This window comes from Labeo rohita, chromosome 23 (assembly GCF_022985175.1).
Source record: "Labeo rohita strain BAU-BD-2019 chromosome 23, IGBB_LRoh.1.0, whole genome shotgun sequence".
NCBI lineage: Eukaryota > Metazoa > Chordata > Actinopteri > Cypriniformes > Cyprinidae > Labeo > Labeo rohita.
This window is the reverse complement of record NC_066891.1, coordinates 20,765,162-20,788,142: the sequence shown is the minus strand read 5'-3', so window position 1 is coordinate 20,788,142 and position 22,981 is coordinate 20,765,162. Positions and strand designations below refer to the sequence as shown.

Here is a 22,981-nt window from a genome sequence, read left to right as displayed (position 1 = left end):
TTTACTTATAGTCTTTGTTAATTATTTTCTGAAGTTAACAGGCTGTACCTGAAAGACTGCATTGTGTATGACCATTCTAGCCAAGTGACAGTTTTACTCCATTTCCCTAGTTTTTATAGCATTTTGGGGGAGGATTACAAATAAACATTTACAAGTTTGATGTCAACTGGCACAATTTTTGTTTAGAATGTACTTTTGTAACCACAAAATATCTGGTAACAGATGCATTTCTTGTTGAATCATTACTCTCAATTAACACTTTTTAGGGTAATAATGTTTCTTTACTAATGTATATCACTTTCAAATATGGTTTGAAGACATTAGTACATACGTACGTTCTATAAATTGTTTGGTTAAATGGAAACAAGAAAAGTCATATGCCATGCTTTTTCTTTTAGAATGATTACTGAAATGTAAAATTGGTGGCAAACTGACACTTAGGCCACGTTCACACTGTCAATTTTTGGGATTGATAGCATTTACTTACATTCTGTTCACACAGCAGCTTACAGTCACTTTTCGAATACTGTGAATGAAAGTGTATGAAAGTGCAACAGGAGTCAAGCCCGTATTCTTTCAAATAACCATAGCGACAGTGACCAAAGCAATCTCAAAGATGGCGATGAAAGTATTACCACTTTCTGACACGACGAGTCCGATCAAGCCTCGAGTTCATCCTTCAAATCATCATTAACGACAGCAGCTTTTAAATTTGAGTGGAGCGCAGAACACAAAACTGACGGAAGGGAGCGGCTCCAGTGGAGACTGGATATAAAACTTTAAGATGACGCAGCTCATTGCTCAGTCACTGTAAGTTACCTACACCACACATGAAAGCACACAACAAACGGTAGACGTGCGTTTGTGTGGCAGAGCGACTCTGGCACTGAATGACCTGACAGACAGCTAGTTGTCCAGTTCTGTTCCGTTTGGTTGTCACACCCGTAAATAATCGTACTGTGTCTTAAAGTATTAAGGATTTAATTACGGTATTGACAACCGTATTCTGCTGCTGTGTGAACGTGGCCTTACTTCATCAGTAGTTTAGTGTCCGTTAAGCAGGATTATACGACTGTGCCTAGAAGATTTATGTTTTGTTTTGTTAAATGGTCATTCTATCAACATGTTTACATCTTCATCTGGCACTTCACTTCTGTCTCTGTATTGTCTAAGAGTATCAGCACCAGTGGAACCAGTCTTGTAAGTCTGGTAATGTTTCATAGTGTCTCAATATTTTTGTGTAGAATAATATTTTAATGGTAATATTAGTGTGTACAGACATCACTGCAACACATCGCTCTTGACCCTCATTGCTCTGTAAAAGGATCTATATTAAACAGCATGGTGAACAAAGCTTTCTCAGTACTTTTGATGTTTTTTATTCTTTGTTTCAAATCTTGTATCTAATCATCTGAAAAATTTGTAGAGCAACTCAGAAACATTTAGATTTTTTGAGAGATCAGTATTGACAGTATATTCCATTGGTATCACCAGGATGATTATTTATTTTTGTAATAATTTCAGTCTTGAGGTTACATTCGTATATAAATTTTTAGAGACACTAACATTTACAGGATAATGACAAAGAGAATATTATCAAAGATTAAACACCTAAAAACATGTTCAAAATCAATAAGAAATGAGTTGTTGCATTATAAATTCTGGCCCAGGATTCCTTCTGGCAGAGTACAGCTGTCTTGGCATATACATGTTCTCAAAAAAAAAACAAAACAAAAAAAAGCCAACCAAGCAAAGTGTTTGTGCATAGTGGGAGAAATTGTAAAGATAGGAGTGTTGAAGCTAACGCTTTTCAAAACGGAAGCTCAGGTTCGTTTTTTTTACCCACTGCCCCCCAGCCTAAATAAAACAGATAATAATACTCAATAATGACAATGGATTATTACATAACATGTAATATGACAATTAAACAATGGCAACAATGACAAGTAGGACAGAATCAAGAACTAGAAAGCATAACGATAACAGCCAACAAGTGAAATAGAAAAAAGGCAGTTTTTACATGTTATAAATGAATGTGATTGCAGAGGGTTTATCCAATCAGTGATAGACGTCCCATGTGGTGGGAGGCTCCAATGGGAAGGCTAGAGATTGTAGGCATTGTGGAAGGGGACGTGCATGGTCTCCTGTGTTCAGACCTCAGGCACAGAGTGATCCATTGATGACTTCAGCAGGCCACTTGACATCCTGGAATATACAGATTATGGCTGTCATGATCAGATGGCAATTCATTTTGATACATTTCTGATTACTGATATCTGTTTTGTTTATGTCTCACTGTAAGCTTAAAGGGTTAGTTCACGCAAAAATGAATATTCTGTCATTAGTTACTCACCCTTATGTCGTTCCAAACCTGTAATAACCTTTCATCTTCAGAACACAAATTTTTAGATAGTTTTGATGAAAGTACTCTCATAGCATTCACATTGCGGTTGAACCACTGATGTCACATCGGACTATTTTAACAATGTTCTTACAGTCTTTCTGACCCGTGAACATGGTAGTTGTGTTACTGTCTATGTAGGGTCAGAAGCTCTCATATTTCATCAAAAATATCTTAATTTGTGTTCAGAAGATAAATGAAGGTCATGAGGGTGAATAATTAATGACAGACTTTTCATTTTTTTTGTAAACTATCCCTTTAATTTTAAGAAGACATTTATATACACTAAATTTGAAAGTATACTATATTTATGCTTTTCCTAATGATTCCTAAAAGGCCATTTAGTATCATTTTAAAACAGTGCACCATCATGTTCGTTTGCATTTTTTTAAATACAATTTTTTACAAGAGTGACTACTATATTTGATTTTTGATCTATCAGGCTTTTCAGGATTGTTTATTGACATCTCTCAGATCATCACTGTATTGCATTGCAATAATAACAACTACAGAGCTTTGATTATAAAACTAACCATTTAAATCATTTTATGAAGACATTATTGGGAAACACAGTGACAACTGATATTTAAATGAATTTTATGAAAGTAGTCTGCTATGCTGTTATGAGGTTCTCATTGCTTTACATTACAAGCTACCAGAAATTTATAATTCTTTTTGGCTATAGAAATATCAGAATCTGCACAAAACTGCTTTTTCTCTGTTTGAGCCTCTGAATAAAACTAAGGTTAAGTTTGAGCAGGGTTGCCAGGTTTTCGCAAGAAAACCCATCCAACTGAAACTCAAAACTAGCCCAAAACTAGCCCAATCACATTTCAACGAGGGGTTCCCCGGTAAAAATTGCATTTTAGGGGCTAAGTAGCAAAAACAACCCACAGAATTAGCGGTAAAGTAGCCCGGTTCTGTGGGAAAACCACAGACTTGGCAACACACACACACTTTTTTTTTTTTTTTTTTTCCCATAACGACTAGGATTATTAGATCACTTCTGAATATAAAAAGAAAGCTGGATCTCACTTCTTAATCATGTGTTCATAGATGAACTTAGGCATGATGGTGATGGTCATGGCAGTGGGAGATGTGGTCAGGATGTCCTTAATCTGAGTGTCCTGTAGACAGAAAACAACTTATTTTACTCTACAAATCTCATGTCTTTGATGTAACAGAATGGTATTGGGTCATTTAAAGGCATATTCTGAAAACACTACCGTAACCCTCTCTCACCTTAAGTCCAATGACGTTCTGGCCATTGATCTCACAGATGTAGTGATCGGTGAGCAGGCCATTGCGGGCAGCAGAACCATCCTTCACTAGAGATGTGATGCGTCCAGATTTGAAGATGAAGCCCACGTGGCCAGAGCTGTCCTTATGCATGGTGACTGTGCGCTGGAATGGTCTGGAACACAAAATATTGAAATGAGATATGATCCTTATTGGCATCATCTGTACAATTATGTTGATTACTACAACTTGGATCTAAAGCAGGTGGTTTCATTTTCTCACTGAACTACAAAAACTACAACAAATGACCACCAGGAGGCAGCAAAAATCTACATAAATATTGTTATATTATACACACAATACACTTGTGCTGATTCCATCTAATCACGACAATATTCAAAATATTTGATTATTTTTTGTATTATTATAAGTACTTTGTTCATTGCTTCATTATTATTATCAGCAAGGATGCATCAATTGATTGAAAGTGACAGTACAAGTGACATTACAAAAGATTTTCATTTCAAATCCTGAAAATCTGTCAAGGTTTCAACAAAAGTATTAAGCAGCACAACCATTTTCAACATTGATAATAAAAAAAAAAAAAATGTTTTATGAGCAGCAAATCAGCTTATTATAATGATTTCTGAAGGATCATGTGACACTGAAGACTGGACTAATGATGCTAAAAAATTCAGCTTTGCATCACAAGAATAAATTATATTTTAAAATATTTCCAAACAGAAAATAGTTCATTTACATAGTATTTATATATAGTATTTATATTTCACAATATTACTGTATTTTATCAGACTTGGCAATCATGAGACGAAAGAAAAAAAAAAAAAAAAAAAAAAAAAAAAAATCTCACTAACCCCAAACTATTAAATGGTAGTTTATGTGTTCATATACCTTATAGATACAAATGACTGACCTGTCACGGACGATGAGCTCGATGCGCTGTTCACCTGCTGCTTTCAGAGCTTTGTGGGCCTTATCTGAGCTCCAGCCAGCAACGTTCTGCCCATTGATCTGCAGAACCTGATCTCCAAAACGCAGGCCACCCAACGCCGCTGGAGAGTTCGCCTGCACCAGCTGGACAAACACTCCCTACATAATAAGGAAATGACATACATGTAAGATAATGACACCCCAACCAAACATCACCTGCTGCTGATGATAACAATGACAAATCTGCTGAGAACAAAGCGGTGCTGCCCTAAAACATAATACTAATTAACCTACATACCTCAAAACTGTGATCATGACTCTGAGGAAGTGTTTAATGCAAAGAGGTTTACTCACATTATCGATATCTCTGAGTCGGAGTCCGACCTTTCCTTCCTGGTCTTTGCAAATGATGACTTCCCGAAGACCTGGGCGAATCTCTGCCCTCCTGATACCCATGTCTGCACCGGTCACAGGTCGTACCATGCCGCCCACACTACTTGGCACTGCCACTTGCTGCCAGGCAAAAGAAAAATTGTATTCACTCATACATGTGCCTGTTTTGTTCATATATTATACAACAAGAAAAGTTAACTGTGGCCCATCCATATGGTCTGATGCAGTACTTTCCAACCAATGGGTACTCTAAAAGATTTAGATTTTTGCTTGTTAAGCGCTAAAGCTTATTAAGAATTCATGACCTAATATTGTCAGTGAAAGGAAACTAGCGACACTTCGATAATACCATAAAGCAGAGCTGGGTTTTGACAAATTCCACAGTTAGATTCTTATTCACAAGCTTGCGATTCAATTCGATTTCCGGTTTGATTCGATTTTGATTAATTTAGATATATATCAGGTGCAGTACATGCCAAATTTTCTCAAAGGGAAAAAAAAAAAAAAAAAAAATACTACAATACTATAATACTGAAGGTTAGAATTTAACCGATTTGTAAACAAACGCTTAAGATTTTATAATAATTAAGTTACAATTACATAACTCTTTTTCTAATACAATTCGTTTTTTGAAATACAGACATTTAAATGGTGGCTGTTATAAAAACTTGCCGGATTTATTTAAACATAGTTAAACATTGAAGCACAGTAAATTACAATGAATTAATCATATGGTGCATAGATTTAGCAAAATGCTCCTCTATATAGTTCATTTTTTAAGTTTATGGTCACCGAATACGTTTTTTCTGAGATAAATGTGACGTTAAGGACATTGTTTACAAGCTATTATACTGACGTCTTTCTGTAGTTGAAACACAGATTGAGTGATTGGATGATCAGTTCACGTGCCCTTTGCTTTGGCACTACAGCAACTTGTCACTCCACATTAAACGGCAACAAAGCGGCATTTATTGTGTGGATACTGTAATAAAATGGACAGAATTTGAAATCTGAGACATTGTTTCATGTCAAAAGTAACCAAGTTTGATGGGAGGTGTGCTACAATGTTCTGTTAATTAACTGAAAACAGGCTAGACTAATGGATTCTTGGGATTTAACAATCGATACTGTTTCGTAAAATCAAGAAATAGATATTTTTTTTACCGAGCCCCACAATAAAGATTCAATTTTAAAATTACTAAATACATGGCATGAACTAGAAATTATACACATTATTAATTTACACTAAAGATTTTTTTTTGTGTTTTGAAGTCTCTTCTGCTCACCAAGCCTGCATTTATTTGATCCAAAATACAGCAAAAACAGTAACATTTTGAAATATTTTTACCATTTAAAATAACTGTTTTCTATTTGAATATATTTTCAAATGTAATTTATTCCTGTGTTTTCTAAGCTGAATTTTTAGCATCATTACTCCAGTCACACGATCCTTCAGAAATCATTCTAATATTGTTTTGAATATTATTTATTGTAAATATGTATTATTGTTATTGTTATTATGATGTTGAAAACAGCTGGGTAGTATTTGTTTTAGGTTTCTTTGATGAATAGAAAGTTCAGAAGAACAGTTTATCTGAAATAGAAATCATTATAAATGTCTTTATCATCACTTTTGATCAATATAAAGCATTTTTGCTAAATAAAAGTATTAATTTCTATAATTTCTTTCCAAAAAAAAAAAAAAAATACTGACTCCAAGCTTTTGAATGGTATAGTGTATAAGTGTAAGTATGTAGTGTAAGCTTTTTATTTCAAATAAATGCTAATCCTTGGATCTTTCGATTCAAAGAATCCCATTTTAAATCAACTGTTTTAAATATTGATAATAGTAATAATAACAAATGTTTCTTGAACAGCAAATCAGCATATAAGAAAGATTTCTGAAGGATCATGTGACACTGAAGACTAGAGTAATGATGCTGAAAATGTAGCTTTGATCACAGGAATAAATTACATTTTAAAATACTCAAACAGAAAGCAGTTATTTTAAATAGCAAAAATATTTCACAATTTTACTGTTTTTGCTGTACTTTAGATCAAATAAATGCAGGCTTGGTGAGCAGAAGAGACTTTAAAAAACATTTAAAACCTTACTGTTCAAAAACTTTTGACTGGTAGTGTATGTTCATGATAATTTCTATATCTTTTAACAAATGTATTTATTTGTTTATTCACATTTATGACTTTATTATGATAGAACAGTGGAAGCTGATACAGGAAGTGATAAGAGTGGTGTAAAATTCAAATTAGTTCTCATGTATTATAAACATTAACAACAGTACATCTACAATATGGTTTAAACTTTTGGGGCCAACAAGACTGCGTTTTTTTTTCAAAGAAATCAATACTTTTATTCAAAAAGGACACATTAAATAGATCAAAAGTGATAGTAAAACATTTATAATGTTAGTGAGTAACTTTTTTCAGCATACTTTTATGGAACATAATATTCCTATTAGAATGTGAAAAGGCAAGTCCAGTATTTGTGAAAAGAAATACATTTCTGGTTTTATGTTCAATTAAGGGGTATTTGAGGCTTATTTATGGGGCTATGAGGAAACTTGATACAAAATATGAGATGCTGGTCTAATGTTCAATACTATGAACACTGAGTATCTTTTTAAGATGCTCTCTGAAAGCAGCCTACATTAGCATTACTCCAACACAGGCCTTATGGTGCATGAGTCATTCTGAGCTCTGCTTCCAGGAATGATGCTGAAAAGAATAAGACACCCTGTGGCCAGTTTGAACTATTCAGAGAAAAATAACCAAAAAAACACACACACAAAAAAAAAAAACAACACTCTTAAAAGCACAGATGCTAACACACATACACAACCACCGCCTCCACGTCTTTTTCAAAGCTTACACAATTACTCTTGGCTGCTTTAACAGAGAAAATACTGTACAAGGCAGAGATGGAAAAACAGGCTGTAGAGCAAACAAAACCAGGAAAGAGTAACCACACTGCTAGGGAAACATCTGAGATTATGAAATGTCATAGTTTGCATATATTCAATATTTCTTTATGAGTGGTGGAAATGAACTCTAAAAACAAACAGGTGTTTTTCAGTGACAATCACTTACATTATCAGCCACTGGGACCAGCGCAAGGTTTCTCTGGACCTCATCGCTGTTCAGACTGAGGCCCATATAGTCTCCCAGCTCCTCCAGATTTGGATACAGAGCTGGAGGGAGAGAAAGAAAAGGCGTTCATATTGAAGTTTAGGAATTATCCGTACACAGACAAAGCTAATAGCTCACACAGTTGCATAGTGAAGTAGTTTGTTTGCATGTGTTTCTTGACAGCATCAAGCAAGTGAAAAAAAGCAGAACAGAGAAAAGCAGTGAACTGGGAAGAACAGAGAGTCCAAGTGTCGACACTCAGCCAGTCTCTGGTGTTAGATTCCGCCAATGAATGTTTCCATCCAGTAATTATTTCCTGAGTTGAGTCACGACTACAGCCCATCCCTCTTTTCCTCCTGCTTTCCCCAGCGCTCAGATAGGAAAATGTCTGCCTATGAAACACGTTCCTACACAAACAAACTAGCACACACCCGATTCACAAACTCACACAGGCAGACATTTATACAGCTACATTTTAAATAAAATATTTAATTAAGAGACCAGTTCTTCCCGGTCCTCGAATCTGATTGGCTGAGAGGAGTGCAATATTCTAGTGATATCAGAATTCAACTCCGCTTGCAATATTTCTTGCAGCAAGTGTCATGGTGGACACCCAAATCCACTATAATTTTATAAATATTACTGTTTCTGTGTAACAGAATGTAGTTTTAAGGTTTTAGGTGAGAATGTACTTGTTTAGACTTCAAATAACGTGGTTTGTTAATAAAGATAACGTCTATTTGAAAATTAGTATGTGGGTTAAAATTCTGTAATGTGATGTGGTCACTACCAAAACATTACTGTCACTACCGAAAATGTGCAGTCACTACTGAAACATGGGATGTTTTGTCAAAAATAAGTATACTGAATTATCAACTAAGATGTTATGATAGTTTTTGGTTTTAACTAATGAATAGAGGGGGTTACAATATATACAAACATAAAACTTGGGTATGTATAAATATCTAGACTACATAACAGGACAATAACACCTATACATAAAAACCCCACTGGCTTATGACGAGACTGCTTTGAGGCTAGAATAATGTGAGCTTCAGTTACAGTACTGTGTGAACCCCCGCCTTAAAAAAATTTTCTTTTTGACGTTCTTATGTAATATCCTGGCAGTGTCTTGAGAGGCCTTACACAGGGACACAATGAGAGCACATAGGTGGAAGGCAGCACTGCCTGGATAAGAGGGGCTCAACTTAAGCACTTGTTTTACACCGAGATTAAAAAAGGAAGTAGAGAAGATTGTTGAATTGCTCCCAGATTCCCTAAGGCATGTCTTCATTTCCTGTTTGACAACCGCACAAAACATTGGCAAGCCTTTCATCTCTATAAAAACAGCTCTCACTCGGCACTCCAGAAATGAAAGAGAGAATGGAATGATAAGGGAGATGGAAGCAAGACAGAAGGCGAAAGCTTTAAAAGAAGACCGGTAGACAGAGGCCCGGGACTTACTTGAGCTTGGCATCCCCTGTGTGGCAAGCTGTGGCTGGTAAACACCCTGAGTGATGGCTGGGGTGCTGGAAGTGGCATTGGCAAACTGGGATTGTGCCTAGAAGAGCAAACCACATGTGAATATCCACTTCACAGTTTGTTGAAAGCACCTTAATCATATGGTCAGCTACTTATCCACAAGGGATTTCCTTTCAAATTTGGTGTTTCCATCACTCTGTTTTTATGCACATTTTGAAGTAACGCATAAGAAACAAGCAATGGAAACACCAAATTTGAAAGGAAATCCCTTAATAAAAAAAAAAAAAAAAAAAAAAAAAAAAAAAAAGGTTTATACTCTTTCTCGAGGTGGTTTTTGACTTATGTGAAAAAGAGTTAATGCGAATGGGAGATCGAAATATGTTTGCCAAATAAATTCATGTATGCGCATCAAAAAAATCATATATAGGATGGCATAACCTGACTAACCAGCAGACTGATTTGTTGCACAGCATGTGAAAGTCTGACGCCAAAATATTTCTGTATAATTGCCTCCAAGAACTGTCTTATGGTCTGAAATTTTGTATTCGTTAAAATTCGTCACGCATAGAATGTCACAAGAATTGTTAAAACACCTCTCTAAATGCTTGCTACGGATGCGAAAAACAAAGAAAACTGAACCTGAATTTATGGCAAACGAAAGGTGTTCTCCAATTTAAGTGCTATTTATTGCTACTCAGCTACTGTTATTATCCTTAAAATGTATCCTATTTAAAAATGCTTATTAAAAAAAATAATAAACATTTTCAGGGCACCTGACACACCTACACCTTAATTTGTTTTTTTCAGACCTATTCTAGCAGTCAGCATCAAGTGCCATACATCATTATAAACAGGAGAACTTGAAGTTTTAGTAGCTAATTTAAAGTCCCAATTTTCCTTTTGTCTTTAAGAATTAATGATTTTCCAAATTAAAAAAAAAAAAAAAAAAAAAAAAAAAATAATATATATATATATATATATATATATATATATATATATATATATATATATATATATATATATATATATATATATATATATATATATATATATATATATAAATAGAGAGAGAGAGAGAGAGAGAGAGAGAGAGAGAGAGAGAGAGAGAGAGAGAGAGAGAGAGAGAGTTTTTTTTTTTTTTTTTTACTGTGTACTCAAACAGAAACTCCTGAAGTTTTTTATTTTATTTATTTATTTTTTTTTAGAAAGTTGTATTTGGGCGTTTTACACTTCCAAATAAAGTTTTGTACACATATTACATTCCCCAAGGAAGTTATAGCCATTAATTACAATATTTTTATAGGTGCTTTTCAGTAAAAAACAGGTCTATTTAGTTTACTGACAATATAGATGTGTTCAAAAATGTTTAGGAAGTAAAGTAAATGGAAGCAGTGTTACACAATAACAAAACACAGTAAAAAAAGTTGAGTTTTTACTGCAAATGATCTTTATAAGCTATATTGGAATATTTACATAATATAACAGCAAAATGGATCACTCCGCTGGCTGTATTCTCTCTGTTGGAATCAATTTTACTAAAACAGAGCATATCCAATTCCAGTGCTTTATCCGATATGTAGCGCTGCTGTATCTTTTTTTTTGGTTTGTTTTATGTCAACGTGCTTTTCTGTGCTGTCATGCAAATATGTTATTTTGGGGACCCTACTTTCACTTTGAGTTTGTTCAAATATGCTAATTGGTGGTTCAACTGGTTGAACAGATGACAGTTTGAACTAATATGGGCACAAAGGTGGGTTTAAGCGTCAACAATCGTTCCAGTTTGGGTCAGAGGAACGAAATGCATTGGTTTCTTCTGACGAATCAATGCAGATCAAAATGTGATGACATAATCACGCTCACTACGGAGCCTCTGAATATTCAAATGAGACAAAAGTGACAGAAAAAAAAAGCTCAGCTTTTCAGTACTTTTTAAAGCATTCAGATTGGATTAGCAGTTATACTAAGTTTAAGTTTAAACATGTTTAAATTAAAACTAAAATTTAAACAAATTAAAACTATTTAGAAATATTTTTAAAACAATCAAAAACTAATTTAAAAAAAAAAAAATACAAAACCACATAAAATCAGTAAAAATGAAACTAAAATAAATCTATAAAAGGCAAATCAAATTATGAATAATAGAGGCTGCACGGTTCTTCATATTTTTATTGTGATCACAATATTTGCTTCTCTTAATTATTTAAACATCTGCAATATTTGCGATATCAAAACACTAATCTCGACTACATTTTTATGATGAATAATTGCACTTACACAACCTCTGTGCTACAATATGTTCTTTAATATAGTTTTAATAAAAAAACTAACATAATTTGGAATTATTCTAATTAATATTAGGTATCTCACTGTTTTAGCTTTTTAAAGGAGAACTCCACTTCCAGAACAACAATTTACAAATAATTTACTCACCCCTTGTCATCCAAGATGTTTATGTCTTTCTTTCTTCAGCCATAAAGAAATTATGTTTTTTGAGGAAAACATTTCAGCATTTTTCTCCATATAATGGACTGATATGGTGCCCCGATTTTGAACATCCAAAATGCAGTTTAAATGCAGCTTCAAACGATCACAAATACGGTTGTAAACGATCCCAGCAAGAAATAAGGATCTTATCTAGCATAACCATCGCTTATTTTAATAAAAATAATACAATGTATGTACTTTTTAATGTCAAACTCGTCTTGTCTTACTCTGCCTGGACTGTTTTTGTTCCGGTTCATGACAGTTAGGGTATGTCGAAAAACTCCCATCTCATGTTCTCCCTCAACTTCGAAATCGTCCTATATCGCAGTTTTACCTTTTTTGTTACAGGGTTTTGATGATCTTTGCTTGTTCACTTTGCAAAGACTGGGTCGGTACTTCTGCAGCAAAGTAGGATGATTTTTGAAGTTGAGGGAGAAAATATTCGTTTTTCGACATACCCTTACTATCCTGAACCTGAATACACAGAGTTTAGGGAGAGAAAGGCAAGACGAGCATTTAAGATTAAAAAGTATTTAAATTTAGTATTAAAATAACCCTTTTTCCTCAGCTGGGATTGTTTGCAACCACTTTTGGGATCGTTTGAAGCCGCATTTAAACTGCATTTTGGAAGTTCAAAATCGGGGCACCATATCAGTCCATTATATGGAGAAAAATGCAGAAATGGATGACGAGGGGGTGAGTACATCATATGTGAATCTTTGTTTTGGAAGTGGACTTCTCCTTTAAAGATTCAAAAGTTTTCATAATGTAAAGAATATGTTCATGTACATGTACATGATAAATATAATAAAACAGTAGATAAGGTAAAATAAACCATCTGTACAAGTTGACATTTTCTTAATTCTTAATTTCTGCTTTTGTGCTTACACTTACAATTAATAATCATGATTATAATTTTTTAGTTTTAGTTTTACATTTTTAGTTTGAGTTTTTTAGTCAATTATTTTCGACATAATTGCAATTAGTTATTAAATATTAGCATTATAATAATTGCAATATTTTGCAGTCCTAATGAATATTTGAACAGTTTATAAGTAAAACACTGCTTACCCTAATGACCTTGTCCACTTTAAGGTCCTCTAGGGATGGGTACAGTGACATCCTGAAAAAAAACACAACAATCGCAGCGTGAGAATCGAGAAAACAAGGCAGGGTGCAGCTAAAAGTGTTGAAACACAGGAAATAATACTTCAGTAAGCTCATATAGACCCATATTGCCTTAGCTTGTTTTTCAGCTGACTAGCAACCACATGACTCACACAGGAATTGAAACCTATACTAAGTAGACAGGACAGATGAGGGAGTGTATTAGGAGCACACAGAAGACAACTCGGGAACAAAAACATGGTGTATATATCAGGCTGCTCTATCATGACCGACACTTTCGTGAACTGATTCTTTCTCAAACACCCCCATCACACACATGGATGTGTCACAGCTCTCCAGGCATTAGCTCTGTGGTGGTGTTGCTTAACGTTGTGAACCGATCCACCTGCGAGTCCATCTGTGTCTTCTGCACAGTCATCCTCATGGATGTACATCGATAAAACACCAGAAATTATAATAACTCCTACAATAACTCTGGCTGCTTTTGATTTCAGACAGAGAAGTAACTATCACTTCCTAATAGAGGAAGGGGCACATATAAAACACTATAACACTTATTCCATATTTATAAGAGCAGTGCAAGGCATCAAAATCAATTGCTACCATAATATAATCAATGAAAATGGTCCACGTTAAAAGTTGGCAGACAAAACGTTTCTAACGTTCAACATGCCAGAGTGCTACTCAAGCCACTTTAGTTAAGGGTGTGTTCACACTTGTCATGTTTGTTTCAATTAAAACAAACTCTGTTAGTGCAGTTCATTTGAGTAAGTGTGAACGCTGCCATCCAGTGCGCATCAAACAAGCGGGCTGAGACTGCTAAAAAGATGCCCCTCAGTCCACTTACAAACAAACTCTGGAGCGGTTCAATTGAATTATGAACGTGACGCAGACCAAATACTTCTAAACGAACCAAAAACGGTAATGACAAGTTGCGAAGGGAACAAACGGTGTATCCAAAACAAAATGAGCAGAGGGCAAACGTGGAGCAATGAGGTGACTTTTATGAGCTCTCTGTGAGTTCGCAGGTGGTGAAAATAAAATCATATACACGTAACAATATGCGCACATAGTCCAGCAGACAGCATTAGGTGTATTCGGCGTAAAGCAGCGCTGAGCAGACTGATCGGTGAATGTATACTTTGATAGCATGCATCCCTAGCGTCGCTTTAAGTTGACCTTTTCCTTTTCTTTGGAGTGTCTGGTGAGTTCCGTCATGAAATATACATCATTCAACATGACCAATCAGGTTGTGAAAGCATCACTATGCCTTTAGGTTCTGTATCTTTAGGTTCACTGTCAGTGTGAACGCTAAGAGGACTAGGACCAAATGTATCATCTACCTTTTTGGTCCAGACCCAATGAACCAAACGAACCATTCTACAAATGTGAACACACCCAAAAATGATCTGTTTTTACTTAAAAACAATCTTGCCTCCATAGCTCATAAGTACAGCATGTTGCTAACAAACACAAACAATCATGGGTTTGATTCATGGGCGTTGAATATGCAGGGGACATGGGGGTGGAAATTATCATTAGTAAAATACAGGGAAAACATTATAGAATACAAATTATTGGATATGATCCAGCAGTATATTCGATTTCTTAGCCAATTAAAAGAGATAAGAAAAATAAAACCTTTCATTCAGACAAAAGTCACAAAAAATAAAATTAATAATAAAAAAAATTGGTATTACATTTGATATTTCTATCCTCCCTCATTCTAAAATGACGGCTACGGCCCTGATTTGATTTCCAGGAAATGCATTACCTGATAAAATGTGCATAAATGTTATTTGCATTGTAGTCCAGTAGTACAATGGAAGGAATGATTGCGTTCACTCGCGCTCTGCGCTGCCATTTGAAAGGACCACGTTTACAATGCACAAGTCTGCGAGGAGTTACAGCTTTGACGCGGACACCAAAGCTGATTGCGGCCACTCTAGTCAATGCTTGTGCTTATACCAGCACAGTCCCAGAAGCTTAGTAAATTCTGAAACCACCATTAACTAAGATTAATAAATGTTGTAGAAGTATTGTTTATTCTTAGTTCATGTTAACAAAAGTAGTTAACTCATGTTAACTAACGAACCTTATTGTAAAGCGTTATAATACGATTATAATAAATTTTAAATCATGATAATTTTATGTTTTTCATATATTTTCCATTTGTACATGATATAATTGGTTTATATTTGATAAATTATATCAGTAGGTTTTAGTCAACTTTAAAGTTGCTCCGTATTGATGGGTGGTTCAGACTACAACCATTTTTTTTCTGGTTACGACTATCACTGTGTCAGATTATGTGATTTTAACTCTTAAAATCTTGAAACATTTCAGACTTTGCTACCTGACCATTCTTTAACGACGTGCATGCTGTCATCATGTTTTGCTCTGTCATTTCATCAGAAAAGCCCATAAAAGAAAGACAACATGACAGTGGACACAAATCTGGACTGCATGTAGACGACAATAAGGGACTGTCAGAGAACTAAGGTAAAATTGTTTTCATTTTTCCTATTTTTGTTTCACTCTGTCACAGTAGTCCCTCGAGGAAACATCATAAATGCAGGAGTGTTGTTGCCAAAGCTCTACGAACATTTCCTCCACTGTAAAATTCCACCTAGCAGGAGCGATACCATTGTCTCTTTTCCATTCCGGCATGTTCAGAAGCATGTACGAAGGCACCTCTGTGCTCCTACTGGCCAGTGTCACATATGTTACGGAACTCATAACGGACAACCAAAAAAAATAAATAAATAATTTAACTTGCTAGTCTTTCGGTGATGATGTTGTGAAGTGTCACAGACGTGCCATTGGTTATTGTCCACTGTGACACACTACACGAGATGAAACAACTGAATCTTGCATCCGACACCCACTGTCATTTACAAATTTCCACGACACCCTACGTCAAGCAGATTGTGCCAAAATCTAAAATCATGTAGTCTGAACTGGGCTTAACAGCTTTCAGTCAGTAATAAAGTTGGCAGATAGTTATGTATGTATGTTATGTATTTATATTATATATTGCATTTGTATTGTATCTAATATGTAAACTATATAATATTAATATATTTCCATCAAAAACTAAGTTTGCTACAAAGTTATTCACACATTTTAGCATTGCTAAAGTCTGAACTGAACATTCTGAAGATGACGTGCATTCTAAAAATGCTAGTAAACATACTAGCATGCAGTTTTGACATTTCCAGTGTAATCAGACACCAGCTATTACCATGCAAGATATGTAGACATACTTCAATCCATGCGATTTTGAGTTGAGGACAATAGCAACTAAGTATTTTGACAACAAACATCAAAATATACATCACAACCACAGATACATAGGACACATTTCAGAGCTCTTCATCAAAGCTGAACACTCAGGACATTTACAACATGGCCTTACACATAATGTTAACAAACCCAATTGGCATACAATAAAAAGCAAATAACAGGGATTAAAGTTAATGATTAAAGTGCTCAGGGCAGGACATAAGCACCAACTTCACATTTAACTAATAACATCTCACCAGAAATCAGTATTACAGAGTCAAAGCGCTAACCATTTCAAATTCAAACAAAATAAAACATTAAACACTGCCTGACTGTGCTCTTTATCTTACAGAGGAAGAGCAATGAGAAGTTAAGTGCTTTACTGGGAACACATCCATTACTGGAAATGGGGAGGGAAAAGAGAGACAAAAAAGTGAGAGAGAGAGAGAGTGAGTAAGACAGAGAAGTACAAAGAAATTAAAAAGATTAAAAACAGAAAAGAAAAGCAGGAATGGAAAATATGAGAGAGAGATGTGTACCGGAGGAAAGGCCAACAAGAGATATGAAACAAGCATGTGATTGATTGATGTTGACATTAGTCACAATCATATGACTGTGTTCACATGACGTATTGTGTATTTGACCCAATAAACCACTGCCTGTAGATCGCTAGGTTACTGTAAACGCTACACGACAGCAGAAACACAAGATTCAGGAAATGACAAAAACCCTGCTCAACGGGAAGAGCCTAGAACATCTAAATAAACCCAAAATGAAACCTTAAACATGAGTGTAATGAAAAGACAAGACTGCAAACTATACACTGCCCTACAGGGATCAAGAAACATCAAGTTACAAGAAAACAAATTCAGGAAAACATGGTTAAATGTTGAGAAATAAAAGACATGGCACATTGCCTCACTTCACTGAAGAGACATCCCACATACTAATGGAGACCACTGGTTAGGAACTAAACTGAAATGAGAAATGGGAACTATTTAGTGAGAATCAGCCTGATTGGAACACAGCCAGTGACTGAAACCGAACAAACAGCCTCAAGACTTATTCAAGTGTTTAACGCATAGGAACAAGTTTACAAGCAGATTAAAGACACTCTGGAGCCGCTTATTCTAGACTAAAACTAGACTACATGCTCCTACAAGTTCAAATATTGCATAAATCTGTGAAACACTCGCAGACAGACGTGACCACAATGTAGGAAAAAACATCCTTATCCCACATCCTTATGAATAAACTCCCACACCAGTGCATACAGAACAGCTCATGCAAACCAACACATACTGCCTGTTGACGTCACACACAGAGACTGATATGTGGAAGCAAACACATGCACTGAAACATTTGCTGATGTTTCAACCACAAACAACATGATGTCAAAAACAGGCACTAAATATATCTGACAGACCCCATCCACACAAACACCGTTTGTCATGCCATAAAAATGTCTCTGTGCCACTAAAGGGCCATTATTTCCTGTCAAGAGCACTTCAATAAAGTAGAGATGTCTCCAAATAGTGGACTAATGGAGACAGTGAGTAATCTTCTCACAGACATGTGTGCCTCTATTGTATCTAGTTCTGCTATGAAACTAAGTGAATCGACTGCGCACAAAGTGTGTCATAAATCAAGCAGGAATACAGAATGACTGGGAATCTCATCACTGCGGCTGAAAGTAATCTAAGGTCAACACCTGTTATCGGTCTTTTTTTCTTTAAAGTCGCAATGAATAAGCGACAGATTTTTTCTTGCATATTATGACGCACATCCCGGCGAAACTAATTATCAAAATTGAGCAAAATGCATGGGCTGGGTTGTTGACTGGATAGATACAGATCCGCTTGCTGTCAGATTTTTTGTGGACGAAATGATTGAAAGAGTCCAACATAAGTAACTGGAAAATCAAGTTATGATATTTTAATTAAATATATACAAGCAGAAATAAAGAAATAAAGCATGCATTGATGAATCAATAATTTGAAATAAGATGCCGGCTTTACAAAAACTGAAACGTGAATTTAAAAAAATACAAACATAAATATAAAGCAATGAAGAAACAAAAGCTACACTGTAAAAAACAATTTGTTGAGTCAACTTAAAATAAATTGTAACCTGGCTGCCTTAAAATGTTAAGTTTAGTCAACTCAAAAAAATTTTATTCAACTTGAAATGTTAAATTATACTAAGTGACAACTTAGATATTTGAGTTGAATCAACTTAAAATTTTAAGGCAGCTGGGTTACTTACCCATCTGTTAAGTTTAGCGAACACAAATATCTAAGTTGTTACTTAGTACAACTTAACATTTCAAGTGACTAAACTTATTTTAGTTGACTGAACTTAAAATTTTAAAACAGCAGGGTAACAAATTATTTTAAGTTGACTCAACAAATTGTGTTTTTTTATTTTTTACACTGTACTCTATTTTCATGATTTTAAAAAGAATTTGTACATAAAGTGACTACAAATCAATTTAGTTTTAGATACATGAACTAAACTGAAAATAAATAAAAAAATATATATACTGTAGCTGCAAACAGCAATTACCAGGGTTCAAGCACTTTAAGGCATTTGAAAAAAAAAAACATTATTTAGCAAGCCTGTAACCACCTAAATTAATGATTTAAAAAAGCATTTTTGCCAAATACAGGTAATTTACCATAAAAATATGATGATTTTATAACTTTTAGAACTCTTATTGCATGGTCTAATCGCCCTCTTTGCATGCTTGTTTAGAATCATCTGTTCCATGTGCTCACCAGGTTTTATAAAGTTTTGAGTTTTCGTTTAGGATTTATGGGCTTTTGGGCATTTTTGGACAGGTCCCCTTTCTAAACGACCCCGTTATTGCTTCCCAAAGGGTAAATTTCAACATTTTTTTGATAATGATTGACCTAGAGAGTCTAGAGAATTGCACTGCACTGTTTTTTTTTTTTCCAGATTGAGCGAAAAAAAAAATAGGAATGGTTCACAAAAGTAGGTTTTTTACATTTTCTGAATCACTTAACAAACTGTCTGATTAACAGCAGTGGTTTTACAGGCAAAGTAGTTTGGAATGAGAAGGTCTATCGTACGATACAAGTATCGTGCGCATGTGTGAAACGTACAATATACAATTATTTTTTTGGCCGTTTTTGTTTTTACGTACCTTCGTGCTGTAGCACCCCCGTCGGGCCAATTGGGGTAAGCCTTGGTGACACTGTAGACGGTAGGAGTACTACCATCCCTCCACGTTTCAAGTCTCTACAATTTGTGTCTGCCCAATCAGTTTCTCATGGAGATTGCTGATTCTTGGCCATGGTAACAATTACAATAAGGTTTCAGCACTACGTGCTTGAACCCCTAATGAAACGGAACAAAAACTAAACTATAAACTAAAAACCCTATCTTTATCTAAACCTTAGTGTAAATCTGACTACATCATATGAAGCATTGTGGAAACGGTCACATGAAACTAATGCAGATGCAGCAGAATTAATTTACACTGCCTGAAAAACTGGTTTAGAAGACATTTGACTAAATGTGGTCTACTTTCATTGGAATTGCAAAAAAAAAAAAAAAAATTCTTTAGCTTAAACTCAAGTTAGGGACAAAGCCAGCAGATAACTGTCCGGTTGAGTGGGTGAGGGGCCTTTGGTATGGGGGAGAAATGGGCAAAGCTAATTTTCAGGCAGACTGAATGAGTGCTGAGCATAATAAACGACTCTCCCATGGCAACAGTCTGTAACTCTATTGACTGAGTCCAGCAAAAGATCCATGTGGAAATATCCCATCCATAGCTTTGGGAAAAAATAATGCTGCTGTCATAAACTAAATATGACACATTTTATGACTACAAGCCCTTTCATGATCTTTACTCGTGACTTCAACGTCAACGATGAAATGATGTAGATTATTCCAGCTGCCTGATGTCATCATGGGGGAAAGTCCCTTCAACTAAAGAAAAACTAGTTTATATAAGCCTTTACAGGTTATTCCTTTGTTTGTTCGTTTGCTTCCCGCTATTCTGTCATCAATAATTCATTTCCATGCATTATGTATTTACTGACTGAACCTACAGGTATAATCGAAAGTAAAACGGGTTTCTCAAGAAATAAAACCTGACCAGGTTTCATATCAGTGACACATACTGGTATTAACAACATTTAATATGTCAAATGCGAAAACGCCTGAAAAAAAATGTCTGAATGTTACGTGGCAAATATTTAAATATAACGCCGACATCATCATGTGATGCACTGCTGAACAATGTATGTCGATATGTCATAAACATCTTATTTCCTGCTCTAAATTGCCCAATAACGTTAACTGTAAGACGATGAAAACACCTGTCAACTGTTTTAAAAACTAAACTAAGGTTTAATCCACTGCGTCACCTTAAACTAAGCAAAATTAACTCAATATAAAACAAGTCCGACTGATTGAGACTGTATTTATTGTGTTTAGCTCTCAAGCTAGTCACGGCAACTCCGTTAGCAACCGCACAATCATGCTAATTACACGAATAAAGTTATATTTCTTTCTCCTTAAAATAATGACCAGTTAATATGACAAAAAATATCCTTATAAAATAAAAAAACAAATATAACTGAATGACGAGCTCAGCGAAGTAAACACAAGCACGTCTTTGTTCTTCGTGTGTGTGTGTTAGCACAGGCTGGTTAAGTTTAGCTTCGGTTAGCCAGCGAGTCCCACATACCTGACTGAATAAAATCACTCTGACGATAATTAAAACAACGATATTTAGCTTAAAGAATGTCGCTTCTTACCTTTCTGCTTTCAGACGATTGACTTTTGAAGAAATGGGGTAAATGTGATGATGGGAAGGAATGTAAACAAGCCGAGCACAGTAAACGGGACCCTTTTCCTCTTTAGGTCGGTGCACAAGTGAACAGAGGGGAGGTGATCTAGAAAAAGTATCTGCGTGTATGTTTCTTGGGTTTAGTAGCTAAGTTCACTTCCTGCTGTAGGAGGCTGGACTGAAACTTCTATTTATACTTTCAATACTCATTAACTTTACCACAGTTAATCAGACTGCCAAAAACTACCATGGTAACAATAACTCTAGAGTCCAGTTATTGTTACTACTGTAAAATCACGTATTTTTTGTTAATGGAAGTGCTGGAAACCAAGTTATCAGTTCTACCGATATATCAAATACATATTAATGACTCATACAATCATTTGGTTTGATTCTGATTTATCTTATGTGGACCTCATTGTAAATCTGCTTCAACAAAATTTTAAGGTAAATGAATCCTGCTCTTCAGCTTTCATGTCTTATATTAGGAGTATTAATAAAAGAACGTTTAGGATTATTAGTGGACATACAGAAGTCAAAAGTTTACATACACCTTGCAGAATCTGCAAAATGTTAATTATTTTACCAAAATAAAAGAAATCATATAACATGCATGTTTATTTTTTTTTTTATTTAGTACTGACATGAATAAGATATTTCACATAAAATGCATTTATAGTCCACAAAAGACAATAATGGCTGAATTTATAAAAATGACCCCGTTCAAAAGTTTACATTCACTTGATTCTTAATATTGTGTTGTTACCTGAATTATCCACAGCTGTTTTTTTGTTTTGTTTTGTTTATTTAGTTTTGTGATAGTTGTTCATGAGTCCCTTGTTTGTCCTGAACTGTTCTTCAGAAAAATCCTTCAGGTCCCACAAATTCTTTGGTTTTTCAGCATTTTTGTGTATTTGAACCCTTTCCAACAATGACTGTATGATTTTGAGATCCATCTTTTCACACTGAGGACAACTGAGGGACTCATATGCAACTATTACAGAAGGTTCAAACAGTCACTAATGCACCAGACGGAAACACGATGCATTAAGAGCCAATAGGTGAAAACTTTTTGGATTTGAAGATTAGGGTAAATTTAATTTATGTTGTCTTCTAGGAAACATGTAAGTATATTCTGTAGCTTCTGAAGGCCAGTAATAAAAAAAATATGTGATATTTTAACAAAATAAGAAAAATGTACACATCCTCATTCTGTTCAAAAGTTTACACCCCTGGCTCTCAATGCATCATTTTCCTTCTGGAGCATCAGTGAGTGTTTGAACCTTCTGTAATAGTTGCATATGAGTCCCTCAGTTGTCCTCAGTGTGAATAGATGGATCTCAAAATCATACAGTCATTGTTGGAAAGGGTTCAAATTCACAAAATGCTGAAAAACCAAAGAATTTGTTGGACCTGAAGAATTTTTTTGTTCTTTTCTGAAGAACAGCATGCAGTTTAACTGTGCAGGACAAACAAGGGACTCATGAGTTACTATCACAAAACAAAACAAAGCAAAACAAAATCATTCAGGTAACAACACAGTATTAAGAATCAAGTGTATGTAAACTTTTGAACAGGATCATTTTTATCATTTCAACTATTGTTTTCACTTTTGTGGACTATATGTAAATGTATTTAATGTGAAATATCTT

At 35.0% G+C, this 22,981-nt stretch overlaps 1 protein-coding gene across 1 annotated transcript; it reads right to left on the bottom strand.

Moving 5' to 3' along the window:
* Positions 1–1,476: 1,476 nt before the first annotated feature.
* Positions 1,477–21,467, bottom strand: sdcbp2 (syndecan binding protein (syntenin) 2). The gene is made up of 9 exons (XM_051095937.1): positions 21,298–21,467; positions 13,169–13,220; positions 9,596–9,692; positions 8,093–8,193; positions 4,946–5,104; positions 4,575–4,750; positions 3,644–3,815; positions 3,437–3,528; positions 1,477–2,205 (listed from the first exon to the last, which is right to left on the bottom strand). Exons 2-9 carry the CDS (start codon positions 13,217–13,219, stop codon positions 2,151–2,153), a joined length of 903 nt encoding a protein of 300 aa, XP_050951894.1. The 5' UTR covers position 13,220; positions 21,298–21,467; the 3' UTR covers positions 1,477–2,150.
* Between the last annotated feature and the right edge of the window lie 1,514 nt (positions 21,468–22,981).